Source organism: Aspergillus uvarum, assembly GCF_003184745.1.
Source record: "Aspergillus uvarum CBS 121591 unplaced genomic scaffold BO82scaffold_16, whole genome shotgun sequence".
Taxonomy (NCBI): Eukaryota; Fungi; Ascomycota; class Eurotiomycetes; order Eurotiales; family Aspergillaceae; genus Aspergillus; species Aspergillus uvarum.
The window spans coordinates 138,589-152,308 of NW_020291313.1; the positions used below are offsets into that span (position 1 = coordinate 138,589).

The following is a 13,720-nucleotide window of genomic DNA, read 5'->3' on the forward strand; positions in this document are numbered from 1 at the left end:
GCATCCCTGTCGACACCCTGGTGGATGGCTTATGCCTCAGGCCTCAACGGCGCTTGGTGCCGGTCTATTGTGGATTCACTCCACCTGACTTAGAGCGTTGCTGCTAACTAACGCAATTCAATTCATCTTGCCCACACGACTCCGTCCTTTTCCGTGTCTTTGAAGTTCTTTGCTCCCACTTGAGTCACTGGCTTCTATGCTCATTGCCCTAGAATCTTCATCGCTCGCTAGGCATGGGGATTATCACTCGCTGAATATATTTTCACTTGACAGGTTCTGCCATTCCGACCCCGATAGGAACGTTAAGTCTATCTCCCAGACCCCGCCCCCGTCTGTGCCCCCGACAGGGTAACCTCGCAACGCATCAAAGCAATCGCTGGTCAGCCTCGGCTTACAGGGGTGTCATCAGCGCCTTCATCAGTTTGAGTATCGCCATTTCGTCGCCCGTGCTCTAAACGACGCCGCTCACCCGCCTTTCACCACGATTTGATAAAGGATCATACTGGGTTCCGGAGCGAGCACCGATATGCTCGGATCCGGGAACCCTCGCTGACATATAAAACGAATCAATAACTGCTTGCGCGCTGGCTGCGAACATGTATTCCGAAGGACATGGCTCGTCGGATGCCGCCAGCGGCTCTCAAGAGCAGCAGGTTCCTGCATCGCCCTCCACGCCTAATACACCGCCTCCCATGCTGACGAAGCCGACCTTCCTTGATCGTCTCGAGATGATCTCCACGCACATACCTGATGTCTGGATTACACCCTTCTGTGGAGCTAGTGCGGGTGTAGCGTCGGGTATTGTGACCTGCCCCTTGGATGTGATCAAGACAAAACTGCAGGCTCAAGGTGGATTCCGACGGCGCGGCAAGGCGGTCGAAACGAAGGAACTGTATCGGGGTATGCTTGGTACTGGAAGGGTAATTTGGCGGGAAGACGGACTTCGAGGCTTATATCAAGGACTGGGTCCCATGCTGCTGGGATATCTTCCAACGTGGGCTGTCTATCTGGCTGTCTACGATCGTTCCCGGGAATATTTCTACGAGACTACTGGTAAGACAAGCCTCTATTGTTAGTAATGACGCTGCTAACCTTATCCAATAGACAGCTGGTGGCTTTCCAGAGGGTACGCTTCTCTAACAGCTGGCGCCTGCTCTACGCTTGCGACGAACCCAATTTGGGTCATCAAGACGCGACTTATGTCCCAAAGCCTTAAATCCAGTAGTGAAGGGCTTCGGGCGCCGTGGCAATATAACAGCACTTGGGATGCCGCTCGGAAGATGTACAGGACTGAAGGGATTCGCTCATTCTATGCAGGACTCACGCCGGCGCTACTAGGCTTGACGCATGTTGCCATTCAGTTCCCCCTATACGAATACTTGAAAATGGCTTTCACCGGATATGGAATCGGGGAGCATCCTGATAACGGCAGTTCTCACTGGATTGGCATCACTGCTGCTACTTTTCTTAGCAAGGTCTGCGCTAGCACCGTCACCTATCCACACGAAGTGCTTCGGACGAGGCTGCAGACTCAGCAGCGGACGTCTCCAGCATCCTCACCGGAGGAAATCGCGTTCCGAGGTGGATTGGACCATCCCCCGGATCGTGGTCGCCCTCCAGGAGCGGCTTCCTCGGACGGCATGCCCAATCGGCCGCGATACACGGGAATTATTCGCACTTGCCAGACGATTCTCAGAGAAGAAGGCTGGCGTGCATTTTACTCAGGAATTGGCACGAATTTGTTCCGTGCTGTTCCGGCTGCGATGACTACCATGCTTACCTATGAATACCTCCGGAAGGCCATTTCGCATATACAACATGAAGGACGGCTGAAGCTGGAAGTGCAAGAGGGCAAAGCCAGTGACTCTTCTGATGCGTTATAAATATTAGATGATTCAATTATTGTTACGGGGACATGCAACGGAGGGATAATCGTGTTTGCTGCTTGCCGCTAGTCAGCCCATTGATGGTTGGAGGGACTTAAGGCTTTTCTTTATGGCGTGCTTACATATTACACATTGTTCTATGGATGATACCTCGGCCTTGTATCAATGGTGGTGCCGGGGTAAAATGACGGGCCCTGACATGTGAAGTTTCAATCATGTCCTGTTCTTGTGGTTCGCCGTTTTGTGGTACTGAGCGTCCTTTTCTTTCATGAACAGAATAAGTCATCAATGCAATTGTATATAGTCTGTCATACAGCTCTTTCCTCTCTGTCGTATCTTTTCTATTGTTTCCTACCTTATACTAGTTAGTATTCAGTTTTCCCACTATTGCCAGTATGAGCTCCTAGGGTCAACCTTCAAGGAGCTACCTAGCACTACGCAGTACTACTAGTAAGATAGTTACAGTGCAATGCTTCAATCGAATATCGTCAGTCCCGCCAGCCAATGAAATGCCGTTCCCTGTAAGCGGTACAGTCACGTGATACACACACTAAATATCCCGCCACGACTTTCAAAAAGGTTTCCTTCCCTTCCATACTCGCATCCTTGCTCAGGTTACCCTTCAAGCAAAACTGCCATGATGGAGGCAAACGCTTCAACGGAGGTGTCGATCGCGACAAGATGATCCGGGAATGCTCTGCCATTGACCGCACGCCACTCCTTAGAATCGATTCTGGAGTCATGATCATGATGCTATTTCCCCCCAGCCAGCATTCAACAGGCCTTGATGAAGGCCTACTCACAATGATCCGTTTTGCAGAGGTCATGTCGCAGCGACCGTTCAGCCCTCCCTCATCCTTCAGCACACTTTTTTTTCCATTGATATGATGAACATTTTTCAAATGGTAGATCCTGGTAGTCTTCATAAGGCCTGGGATATGACTATTCATACACTGAAAATTCTGACTCATGGATATACTGCTTCTTGATGTCGGTTGGGCTTGAATCGATGCTGCGGCTGATCACTGACCCTTTGTGGGTGGTGGACGCTGTTTACTGTTGTTATGGTCAGGTCAGACCCCAGGTCCACATACACAGGTACTGTCTACCTATGCCAGACTCTTCGGCCTGGAAGTTATATATCCTCTGCCACGTGGAGAAACAATAATGCAAAGTACAAGTTTATTTGCAGAACAAGACCAATTAAGGCATACCAGCCAGCTGTAGCCTGTAGCTCTTCTCTTTCCAAGCAAGACGTAAACATCGGGCAATTGAATCGTACGCGCCCAAATCAAGAGTCCTTGCCCCGGCTTTCCTCCAAAGCCTGCTGGACCCAAGAGGGTTGAGCGTCCGCCCGCTTGGGACGGGAACTGGTGGTGCTAGTGATGGGGGCAGAGGACTGTGCTTCGCGACGGGCAGTGTGGATAGAGCTGATGCAGTAAGAGCAGAGGATGACCGCCATGGTGAAGGCGGCTATGGGGGCATTGAGGGACTGGAGATCGACATGGTCAGATAGGGTTGGTATTGTGGTGGTCGTGGTGGTAGATTAGTCATTCTCATAGGAGTTGGGAGACAGAAGAAATGGGAAAAAATAGTACAGTCCGAGTATAATGAGTACTACACACACGCCTGTCAACTTACCCCCGATGATCGGCCCAATGTCTTTCCGGCCATGATTGAAAAAAAGCTTAGAGGAAGGGTGGGTGTTTTGATAGCGAGTAATTGCAAGACCAGTACGTAGCCTGTTCAGCAGCCACGATTGTTGTTAGTGTGACAGGCGTTCGGGGGAATAGTAGCCGGGGCCAGGGTTGTTCCGCGGTAGACAAATAATAGGGTGGAGGTGGAAACTGGGAACTGAATGGGCAGAATGGGCAGAATTATCAGATGAAGGCCAGGACGATAACTAGTCGAGCGGTAAGTATCGGGAACCGGGGACGAGGCCTTGAGTGCTTGGTAATGCCGCCTGCAGACCGTTCCCGTTGGCCGAAGTGCCCGCCATACCAGATCCAGACTAGAACGAACTGCTCCTCCCGCGGGCACTTGTAGAGTAGACTACTTAGTCAGTCAGTACGAGTGCAATCCTGTCGCGGCAACGCGATAAGAAAGGCTTCAACAATACGAATCAGCAGTCACTCACTCACTCACTCAACTTCCCTGTACTGCACTTTCTGTACTTCCTGTACCTCTTCGTTAGCTGCAGCAAACGGGGGAGCCAACGTCATTCCGAAGCCCGCGTTTCCTCGTATCTCCGAAGCCGGTCCGCGGAGGCAACGGGGTTTCTGGAAAGGGTTTAGCGCCGGTGAATAAGACGGACGGACTAAAGCTAGTAGTTCAACTTTCCCTCCCTCCATCAAATCAATCGACTATCAATCTTTCATCACACACCTCGCCGTCCAATTCATCAACCCTTTCTCTCACACCTCATCAACAACACACACTGCTTTCTACTCAAAACCACCATCATATCTTCCTAACACTGCACCGCACGATACCCGTTTCTTTTTCTTCGCCTTCCACACAACCACCACAATGTTCCGCCGTCTCGTAACAGTCGCTCCCCGCGCCGCGGGCGTTCTCTCGCCTCGCATCATCGCCCCCGCCGTCGCCGGCATGCAGCAGCAGACCCAGACCTCGAGCCTGCGGGCTTCCACCCCCTCGTCTCTCCAGCAGCAGCGCCGGGGCTACCACGAGAAGGTGCTCGACCACTACTCCAACCCCCGCAACGTGGGTTCTATGGCCAAGAGCGTCGACGTCGGCACGGGTCTCGTCGGTGCCCCGGCTTGCGGTGACGTGATGAAGCTCCAGATCCGCGTCGACAAGGACACCAACGTGATCAGCGACGTCAAGTTCAAGACCTTCGGCTGCGGCAGCGCCATCGCCAGCTCCAGCTACCTGACCGAGTTGGTCCGCGGCATGACCCTCGACGAGGCCGCCAAGATCCGCAACACGGATATCGCCAAGGAGCTGTGCTTGCCTCCTGTCAAGTGTATGTTTTCTTTCTCCCTCTTTCCCTTCGCTTGTTTTCTTGACAGCGTGGTACATCATGGTCAACACGTTTTTCTTTCCAACTAACTCGTCTTCCCTTTCTGCTTAGTGCACTGCTCCATGCTCGCTGAGGATGCCATCAAGTCCGCCATCTCCGATTACTACACCAAGAACCCCAAGGCTGTCAAGACCAACTTGGCGGGTACTGGTGCCTCGATCCCGGACCTCCATGCTCAGCCCGAGAAGGCGGCCCCCGTCGCTTAAATACGACAAAAAAACTTTGAAGAAAAAAAAAATCAATACCTACTTGAACCAATACAATTTGAAAAGGCGATACCATGATACGAATTATTATCCTTGCATCATTTTTTCCCCCTTACCCACCGGAACTGGATGCTGAGCAATAAATGATGGAACTCGAGTCATGATCGTTAAGCTAATGGTTCTTGTCTCTCGCAGCTTCAAAGCGAGAGACAAAACAAAAGCAACAGCTCTGGGACAAAACGTTCGCTGTTCTTTCTTCTTTTTCCTTCTTCTTGATTGTGGATCTGGGACGGAGTTATCTGTTTCTTCGCTTCAATACTGTACAGCAATTTTATGTCTTTTCTATTTTGTGTCTCTTTTTTTTTTTTTCGCAAGCTTTCTTCTCCCAGCTAAGCAAGGCAAGACAAGGCAGGCCAACTTGAATTTAAGTTGATTCAGTGATTACTACAATATATATCAAGATTTCCACACCTTCACCATTTTTCCCACTTGATTTCTTATGTGGACTGGAGTGCTGCCTGTTGTTGCAGCGGGATTATCTGATTCGCCACTATCGACGTAGTGCGGACTGACATCATCATTCATCCGTACATCTGATAATCGACACCTGAAGATTGAGGATCGCCTTGCTTGATGATGAAAGAAGAAATCTACCCATACCTTCTATACTATATGAGCCACTAAATATACACATAGCTTTTCTCAATAACATAGTCTATGAAGCCAAAATCACGGACCAAGATGCACAGAAACCACAGAATAAGGAGAATGGGGTTGAACGCCATAGAAATGCACAAACCGTGCGAAGCTGCAAGATGATCTCTAAAGCATTTTACTTCCCACTGAAAGCTCAAGAGCGGGCTCCTCGCGGTGCGAGTTAAACGGATGCAGATAAATCGGGACGGGGTGTAGTAGACTGTACAGAGGGATTAAAACAAGTGGCTCTATACCAACCCAAAGCGACTCTTCAGTGATAGGAGAGCCTCGTAGACAGAAAGCTTCAGTTCCACGCGCAGGAAGCCGGTCCATGCGCAAAGGTAACGCCAGAAGTTTGAAGGACGGAGAACACCGCCTGCCTCGTAAACGGCTTCCATTTGTTCCTCGAAAACTGTGCGAGTTGCGTAGCGTGCGAGAATAAGGAACGTGCGTATGGGTCCTTGGCGAGTTTGCAGGTTTTCGTCCAGACTGCGGGCTGAAATCGATATGTTAGAGTTATGCAGCCATGTTTAGCAGGAAGAACATTGACTTACTCAAGTCGTTTGTCTTTAGAATCAGAAGGATGATACGGGGAACTTGGCCCAGCAGTTCGACGAGTTGTTGCAACATGCCTTCGCCGAGTGCACCGGACATGCTCTCCCTCTCCGCTGACGTGCGGGCGGAGGTGATGTCCTTTTTCTTGAGAACCATGTAGTCTCGTCCAGTAATGGCGCTGGCGAAGAGAGGGAATTGCTCATCCGTTATGCCGGCAACTTTGCGCGCGGACTCCCGCATGCGCAACTCGTCGGCTTCGATCACCGCCAGCCAGAGCTTTGCATAGTTGCGACGCAGATCTTGGGGAATGTCTCGGTAGAGTCCATGGTCGTAAAGTACGACATCGAAGTTGTGACGGCGACCGTTGGGGTTGGGACGGATGGCGATGTTCCCGCCATGTGGATCGCAGTGCAAGGGAGCGTTGTCGCCGAAAATCATCTCGTTGAAGATATGTGCCAATGCAGCGGAAACCTCATCCCGGTCAATGTGATTGGAATCCAGGAACTCAAGGTCGTCGGGTCGTCGTCCGGAAAGGAACTCCATAACGAGAATACGCTTCTGAGCCCACATCACTAATAGTCGTGTTAGTCCGCCAATCGACTCGGCCACATGTATAATTAGGTAGATAACACACCTTCCGGAATGACTAGTGGGGCATCTGAATGCTTCTTGAAGTAATCCTTTGTCCGCATAGCATTTTCAGCTTCCATCCGAAAATCCAATTCTTGCGGCAGAGACAGGTCCATCTCTTTTGACAACCATTCTAAATCGTATTCCGGGAAGAAGCGCTTTAACGTCGAGAAGGTGAATCGAGTCAATGCCAAATCAAGCGGCGCCCACTCTGCCAATGCAGGATGTTGCACCTTGACCGCGACTTTCTGACCAGTTTCTTTGAGCGTAGCAACATGCACCTGCGCGAGGGAAGCGGCACCAATAGGCTGTGCGTCGAAGGACGAAAAGAGCTCATCAATACGACGACCAGTATCAGCCACGAACATCGCTTCGACGGACTCAAAGGACGAGACGGGGCATCTGTCTTGAAGAGGAATGAAGGTTGTCGTCCATTCCAAGGGCAGCAAGTAACCCATACTGCTCAAGTGTTGTCCTAATTTGATGAAGATCGATCCATTCTGCTCGAGAACACGTAGCGTGCGGTCCGCGCAACGCTTGTGGCAGGCCCGTATCGCTTCGTCCCTTTCTCCAGGGGTGGACGTTTCTTGCTTGAGAGTAACACGGTAACTGATTGCGCGAACATGTGTGAGTAAGCCTGCCCTACTCGAGCTTGGTGCTAGAAGAGGAAGATCGGGTATACTCACTCATTGATACAGATAGCAAGTGCACCGACGACTCGTCCAGTGCGCGCTGCCGCACGGTAAAAGTGCTGAACCTCATCCGAGTATGCTACTGCCGCAATGGCAATAGCTCCACCGATCACAACATATTTGAGTACTTTGTTGCGCGATTTCCCAGGCCCAGACTGCCTCGTGTCATTCCGTCCCGAGGTCGCAGAGGTGGATGCATTTCGAGTACAAAAGGGCGGTGATGATAGTGATTGATCGCCAACACGGCGTCGCTGGGTTACCAAAGGGCGTGAGGTTGCAGAGGAGAGCAACCGAGAAGTGATAGGAGAAGTCGACAGACGAGTTAAGGGGGAATTCAGGTGGGCAAGATTGGATCGTATGACCACCGCGGGATCAGAATTGGCAGAAGCCCGCAGCGGGATGCGGAGCGCCGCCCTCATCCCGAACACGAACAATGCCGTCTAGAGAGCGACCACAAGTCGACAGAAGCGAAGGCTTGGACGGTGTATTTCATCCGTGCCAGCACCAGAATCCCAGGGAGGGTTTGTTTGGTGAAAGATAGAGAGAGAGAAGGACTATGGATGGGAAGAGAAGGGAGGCAAGCGGGCAGGCAGGCAAGCCGCAGGTGACCGCCGCGTCGCAATTTCCTCGTACCTTTTTCTTGCCTGGCCGGAATTGCCAATCGCCGCTTTTCCGCTCCCGAAGATCGCCACCAACCGGAGGAGCTTTTACAGTTTTCTCTCTGCAAGATGCAGCACGCTGGGTGTAGTACGTAATATGTGAAGTATGTGAATAGTTCGCCTTTCCTTGGTTTCTTTGTACACCACCATCTCCGTTCTCCTTGACTCGACTATGCATAGCGCCCATGCGAACGGCCGCAATGGATGTCATCAATGGTTATTTACAAAATATCAGCCATTGCGACGAGCCAGTCCCAGGATCCTGGTAGCTTGTAGCTCCCTCAGACAAAATACAATGCCCTAATCACCACACTAGCCTACCTAAGCTGTCCGGCTTCCAGGCGTCCTGATGCAGCTCTGCTGGATGACGGGGAGAAAAGGGCCAGAAAGCAGGTCTGTAGGTAGCGAAAACTCAGAAGCAGAGTGCTGAGACCCCTTTCTCAATGCAGCCCAAACATGCCAGAAGGTTTGTCAGGTACCCTGCACCCGAATGGCACGATCGGTGGAGCACAAGCAGGGCTAGATGCGTTGAGTCAAGGGGCTTTGGATGTCCAATCTGCCTCAGTATGTGTCGGACGTCGGCGCTGCGGAAGAATTGAGCGACGACGCGATAGTGAGCTTGCAGGCCTGGACTCGTCTTCCGCCAGAAAATCGACATGAGATAGTCGGTTACCGACGCCTCGTGAAATCCTATTCCTCGAAGCTCCAGGTGCGGGATTGACTCCCGCCGTGAGGCTGGAACTTTGGCCATCTCGACTTCCAGGTCGGAGGGCCAGTGCTGAGCTACCAAGGGCATTTCGGGGATGGCGCTGGCTTTCTCGCCCGTCAAAGTAAGCCTTTGACTGACTGAACCGATTCATCTGTGGAGTGGTCGGGGCTGATTGATTTGCAAGCAGACTCGGTGGTGTGGTTGAATTACTCCGCCGTCGAACGCCTGGCTTGCGCTTTTCTAAGTGATATGATTCACTTTTCTCATTAGATTGTATCAGCTTGCCGGCCATGTCTCTGACCAGAATTGCTGGATCATGTTCGAGTTCTCGAATTGCGTCTAGGAGACCATATCTGGCAAGAAGGCCACCCTGCTCCTCGCTGGAATCGCAGATACTCGATATAATGCGCAGCATATTGAGCCGTACCGCAGCTTTGTTGTGGCGTAATTTCTGTCCAATCTTATTGAATATGTCGGGTCTTGCGAAAGTCGATGCAATCGGCGGGCTTAGCCTGAGAAGCTTCTGAAGTGGCTCGAGGAGATTCTCAAAAGCGTTTGCCTTGGAGACGGTCAAACACCTAACAATAGAGTCTGTGAAGGAAACTCGTTCATAACGGTTATCAAGGAGATGCTCCTCGACCTTAGCAGTTTCTTCTTGAAGCCTATAATCACGCGGTTAGCCTATGGTAGCCGTTATAGGAATCGAGCACTGACCAATTGACAATAGCATCCAGAGCAGTAACTTGCCAGTAAGGGTCTGATAGAAGAGATATGTAGAATGCGAGTCCCTTGTTACGCCACAGTTCGCGACGACCGACCTTCCCTGAATGCGCCATGTCACAAAGAATAGGCAAGGCAAACTCCTTCAAAGGCCGCTCTGTTTTCACAATTTTCTGGAGAAGAGGCACAATGCCATTCAAAGCTGCGTCTTCTTGTCGAGACTTATTCAGGCGACACATATTGTAGATAGTGTTGAGAATTTGGTTAGAGACCTCCCGGAAGTGTGGGCGTTTGATGGTAGACCGCAACAAGTCTGTAAGAACATCAATTGCATTTGAGTTCTGAAGCGCGTCCAGTGTTGTAGAAAGCATTGACAGGTTCTTAATGAACTTCAGCATAGTGATTTGGTGTGACGGTGTCATCCGCCTTAATTCCTTAAGGACTCCTAATCCGAGAATCAGTGATTGCCTTGGATATAAAGCGGTGTTCTGCGGCTTTCTTACTATGCAATACCGTTCGCTCTGCCACCATTTCCTTGACATGGTTTTCGGCCTGCGAGAATATGAAGAAGATGTTTGCAATCCGACCCTCGACGATCTCAGCCAATTCGCCTTCTTCATCCAGCACGCGACTGAGAACGAGTGATAAGGGATCCAAGACAGAGTTGCGTGACAATATTCTACAAAAGTCATTCTTTGGCGTAGAGCCCTGTTTCTTATTAGTTCTTGCCTGGTGAGTTCAACAGCGCATGCCAGTACGTACCTGCAATTCAAAGACACTCCAAATTCCGTTGACGCCAATAAGGACCAAGTCACGCTCATCCTCATAGTCATCTTCCAAGAACTCAACTAGAACATTGAGACCACCCGCACTAACAAACATCTGCAGGGTAAGAGTTGAAGTTTGGTACATCTGCTGCACAAATGCTGCCGCTTCAAGACGAATCTCTCTCGGGTATTTCTTGGCGGCGAACTCATTAATGATGGGGATCCCGCCCACGAAGCAAAGATTCTCCTGAATGTCGTAGTCATTGAAGATGATCGCATTAACAATGCGCAACAGGCAGAGTATAATGTCACGCCGACGGCATATGTCCAGTATTTCCAAGATCGGCAGCATTCCATGAGCGCTAATAATGATGTTCTTCGTTTCAGGTAGGTCGCAGAACACAGTCAACAATTGTTCGGAGATTTCCCCAAGTACGTCCTCATCCTGAGACGTTTTCAGGGAGCTCACAAGCCCTTCAACCTGGCTCTTAAGACGCGCATACTTGTCGCGTGCGATGTTAGCCTCCAAGTCTGTTTCATCGAGTCCCTCTTCGAGTTGTGCGAAAGGGTCATCTTCGTCATCCTGATCTCCAAGCCACGAGTTGTTAGACAACTTGGAATTGAGTCTCAAGGTGCTTTGATTTGAGCTGTTCTCGCTCTCCGGCCTATCTAGAGCAACCTCATCGGCACCTAGGATGTCAGAGAAATCTTCGTCGCGCTCGTTCTCAGCATACCGCTGAATTTCAAAGTCAGAGCGGGTGCGTTTGACGGATATCCGCTTTCTGAGTTGTGGTTCATGATCTTCAATGCGTTCTGGCGATTCTTGATACCGAACTAGTTCTTTGGATGGCGAGACTGGCGTATCGGTTTCTTCGTCGGTCTCCTTAACTCCGGTCAGAACTTGAGGAAAGCTATAAGGCACCACATGCTTACCTGAAAGGCGCTAAGTTTGTGGTCTAGAACATCCTCATTAGCATTGATGAGGTCAGTATAATCCTCGACCGAGTTTTCTTTGAAGAAGGAAGTCGGTCTCTGTGGTTTTAATGGTGGCATCGGGGTTTTGAGAATTGGCACATTGTGGTGAATGGCGGCTATGGTGGTCTTGGGCTGACCCGGTGCGCTCTCCACTCCTGCTTGTTGCAGAGGAAATGGGCGGATGGTTTGCAGGGGGTCTGCTTCGGCGAACCCGTTCAGGGAAGAATCATCGAAATCCGAAAAGGCATCATCTGACTTGAGCACTGTTCCATCGAGAGATGCAAACGCTTTCAGCTTCTCAGATGACAACATGCCTCCAAAGTTGTCTTGCGGTCGAAGATGAGGCAGCTGTAACGCGCTTGGGGATATAGCTGTGGCGAAGTCATCATCCCAGTTGTCCTCCTCAGTAGACTCGGGAGATCGATATCGATTGACATGCTTTGACACCGGACTTGGAAGTGTGTCTGTCGTTGGTGTATACCGAGACGGGCCCAGCTCTGGGCGGAACGATGCAGAGCCCTGTGTGTCGAACCTGAAAGGCTTGCGCAGCGTCCCCATTTCAGGAGAACGAAGAGCTTCGTTCCACTCTTGCACACTCTTCACAGCTTCCTCGTATTCGGTCGACTTCTTGGGAACCACCGAGTCTATTCTGCGAGCATTGACAATCCAAGGGTGCTTAAGAAGTTTTCTTGCCGATACACGAAGATTGGGATCTTTCTGAAAGCACTGCATCAAAAAATCCTTGACAGCCTGCGAAATTTCTCAGCATTGGGCAGACAGAAAAAAGGAAATTGCAGGAAACACTACTGACTGGTGAGGCTCCTTGTGGGAGAGGTGGGTGATCATCATTGACAATGCGGAATAAAGCTGGCATTGGCTGAAGATTATAATACGGCGGCTTTCCTTCCAGAAGCTCAATGACAGTGCACCCAAGACTCCAGATATCAGACGAAGTGGTTGCACCAGAGAGCTCTATAACTTCAGGAGCCATCCAGTACGGCGTGCCAACCACGCTGGATTCACTAAGCCCCGTCGTCCGACTGGCGACACCGAAATCTGCAAGCTTGACGAGGCCCTCTTTGGTGGTGAGAATATTGGCTCCTTTGATATCCCTATGGATGACACCTTGTTCATGCAGGTACAAAAGGCCGTGCAGCACTTGTGACATGTACAGGCCAACCAAGTTCTCGGGGAAGCGACCAAAATTCTTCGCGATGGAGTGCAAAGAACCATTCTCACAATACCTAAAATAGTTAGCGATTTCGTTCCCTCATAGTTAGAACAGATCCAGTACTCAAGTATGATGTTCAGAGTCTCTGCGGATTTCACAAAGCCTTGATATTTTACAATGTTGGGATGCTGCAGTTGTATGTCAGCGTCATTTCAACTTTGTATAGAGAGTGCTGAAGTCGTCGTCATAACATACATCCAAGTTTTTCAAGAGATCGATTTCCAACTGCGACACACGGAGTCAGCGACGACCGTGTGGATGATGAAGTGGCAATTCATATTACCATGATGACCCGTAATTCGCTCTTCGGTAAATCTGCCAACTTAATTTGCTTGACAGCAACAGTCTCTCCTGTATTCCAATTGAGGGCTCTATACACCGAGCCAAACGCGCCTCTGCCTAGGCAGTCGCCCAATTGCTTTGTTGCCACGGGTGTTAGCATGCAGTGTCCTAGTAAGACAAGAGGGCTGGCACCATACAAAATCCTTGAGCTCAGCAACATCTTTCGCCGATGATTTGATCATCCTGCTGTCTTTCCCTTTGTCTTCTCGTTTGGTCGGGCTGGTCCCCAGTCTCGTCAGTCGTGATTTGGCCGGAGTGCCTGGTATTTTGGACGGTGGAGGTGGCCCCTCACTCGGTTCGGATGATCGAGAGACCATTGTCCAAGGGAATTCAGATCTGGTGCTTTATCACTGCCCTGGGTCCACCGATATCCAACCAGATGTCTCAAACAAAAGCGATCGCTTAAACAATAAATGATTCGAAGAAGGCCGATGCCAGAAAATCGATCGGATTATTCATGTCAGCACAATCTGAGGTCTAGGCGCATTGTAACTGTCAGTAAAGATCACAGAAAGCTGCAGAAGACTGTTTCAGACAAGAACAAGCACTAGTATCGAGACTATATGGCATGATTGTCGTTAATGAGAAAAAATCAACATACTGGAAGGG

The 13,720-nt window shown here is 50.4% G+C and overlaps 6 protein-coding genes across 6 annotated transcripts; 2 read left to right on the plus strand and 4 right to left on the minus strand.

Annotated features, from left to right (window-relative positions):
- Positions 1–111: 111 nt before the first annotated feature.
- BO82DRAFT_382265 (putative mitochondrial carrier protein) lies at positions 112–2,367 on the plus strand. Its single transcript, XM_025637916.1, has 2 exons — positions 112–1,053; positions 1,105–2,367. The coding sequence occupies exons 1-2, from the start codon at positions 597–599 to the stop codon at positions 1,881–1,883; spliced, it is 1,236 nt and encodes a 411-aa protein (XP_025493643.1). The 5' UTR covers positions 112–596; the 3' UTR covers positions 1,884–2,367.
- On the minus strand, positions 2,274–3,017 carry BO82DRAFT_41043 (uncharacterized protein). Its single transcript, XM_025639764.1, has one exon. It carries the CDS (start codon positions 2,855–2,857, stop codon positions 2,375–2,377), a length of 483 nt encoding a protein of 160 aa, XP_025493644.1. The 5' UTR covers positions 2,858–3,017; the 3' UTR covers positions 2,274–2,374.
- A 23-nt stretch (positions 3,018–3,040) lies between these two features.
- Positions 3,041–3,646, minus strand: BO82DRAFT_352854 (uncharacterized protein). Its single transcript, XM_025634806.1, has 2 exons — positions 3,528–3,646; positions 3,041–3,378 (listed from the first exon to the last, which is right to left on the minus strand). The coding sequence occupies exons 1-2, from the start codon at positions 3,558–3,560 to the stop codon at positions 3,178–3,180; spliced, it is 234 nt and encodes a 77-aa protein (XP_025493645.1). The 5' UTR covers positions 3,561–3,646; the 3' UTR covers positions 3,041–3,177.
- Positions 3,647–4,251: 605 nt separating this feature from the next.
- On the plus strand, positions 4,252–5,504 carry BO82DRAFT_306599 (putative iron-sulfur cofactor synthesis protein (Isu1)). The gene is made up of 2 exons (XM_025632257.1): positions 4,252–4,872; positions 4,981–5,504. The coding sequence occupies exons 1-2, from the start codon at positions 4,416–4,418 to the stop codon at positions 5,133–5,135; spliced, it is 612 nt and encodes a 203-aa protein (XP_025493646.1). The 5' UTR covers positions 4,252–4,415; the 3' UTR covers positions 5,136–5,504.
- A 75-nt stretch (positions 5,505–5,579) lies between these two features.
- Positions 5,580–8,127, minus strand: BO82DRAFT_306601 (ABC1 kinase family protein; the record flags this gene model as incomplete). The annotated part of the gene is made up of 5 exons (XM_025632258.1): positions 5,580–6,327; positions 6,386–6,958; positions 7,021–7,625; positions 7,703–7,959; positions 8,074–8,127. The coding sequence occupies 5 exons, from the start codon at positions 8,125–8,127 to the stop codon at positions 6,080–6,082; spliced, it is 1,737 nt and encodes a 578-aa protein (XP_025493647.1). The 3' UTR covers positions 5,580–6,079.
- A 386-nt stretch (positions 8,128–8,513) lies between these two features.
- BO82DRAFT_41082 (cytokinesis protein sepH) lies at positions 8,514–13,554 on the minus strand. Its single transcript, XM_025639775.1, has 10 exons — positions 13,249–13,554; positions 13,053–13,187; positions 12,965–12,994; positions 12,833–12,897; positions 12,350–12,782; positions 11,497–12,288; positions 10,559–11,446; positions 10,300–10,504; positions 9,791–10,241; positions 8,514–9,738 (listed from the first exon to the last, which is right to left on the minus strand). The coding sequence occupies exons 1-10, from the start codon at positions 13,426–13,428 to the stop codon at positions 8,901–8,903; spliced, it is 4,017 nt and encodes a 1,338-aa protein (XP_025493648.1). The 5' UTR covers positions 13,429–13,554; the 3' UTR covers positions 8,514–8,900.
- Between the last annotated feature and the right edge of the window lie 166 nt (positions 13,555–13,720).

Coding starts and splice junctions, on each gene's coding strand:
- BO82DRAFT_41082 (XM_025639775.1), bottom strand. CDS start 13,428: ATGGTCTCTCGATCATCCGAACCGAGTGAGGGGCCACCTCCACCGTCC. Junction 12,289..12,349: donor TCCCACAAGGAGCCTCACCA/GTCAGTAGTGTT, acceptor GAAATTTCGCAG/GCTGTCAAGGATTTTTTGAT. Junction 9,739..9,790: donor CTGGATGCTATTGTCAATTG/GTCAGTGCTCGA, acceptor GCGTGATTATAG/GCTTCAAGAAGAAACTGCTA.
- BO82DRAFT_306599 (XM_025632257.1), top strand. CDS start 4,416: ATGTTCCGCCGTCTCGTAACAGTCGCTCCCCGCGCCGCGGGCGTTCTC. Junction 4,873..4,980: donor GTGCTTGCCTCCTGTCAAGT/GTATGTTTTCTT, acceptor CTTTCTGCTTAG/TGCACTGCTCCATGCTCGCT.
- BO82DRAFT_382265 (XM_025637916.1), top strand. CDS start 597: ATGTATTCCGAAGGACATGGCTCGTCGGATGCCGCCAGCGGCTCTCAA. Junction 1,054..1,104: donor ATATTTCTACGAGACTACTG/GTAAGACAAGCC, acceptor CTTATCCAATAG/ACAGCTGGTGGCTTTCCAGA.
- BO82DRAFT_352854 (XM_025634806.1), bottom strand. CDS start 3,560: ATGGCCGGAAAGACATTGGGCCGATCATCGGGG. Junction 3,379..3,527: donor CATTGGGCCGATCATCGGGG/GTAAGTTGACAG, acceptor GTCGATCTCCAG/TCCCTCAATGCCCCCATAGC.
- BO82DRAFT_41043 (XM_025639764.1), bottom strand. CDS start 2,857: ATGAGTCAGAATTTTCAGTGTATGAATAGTCATATCCCAGGCCTTATG.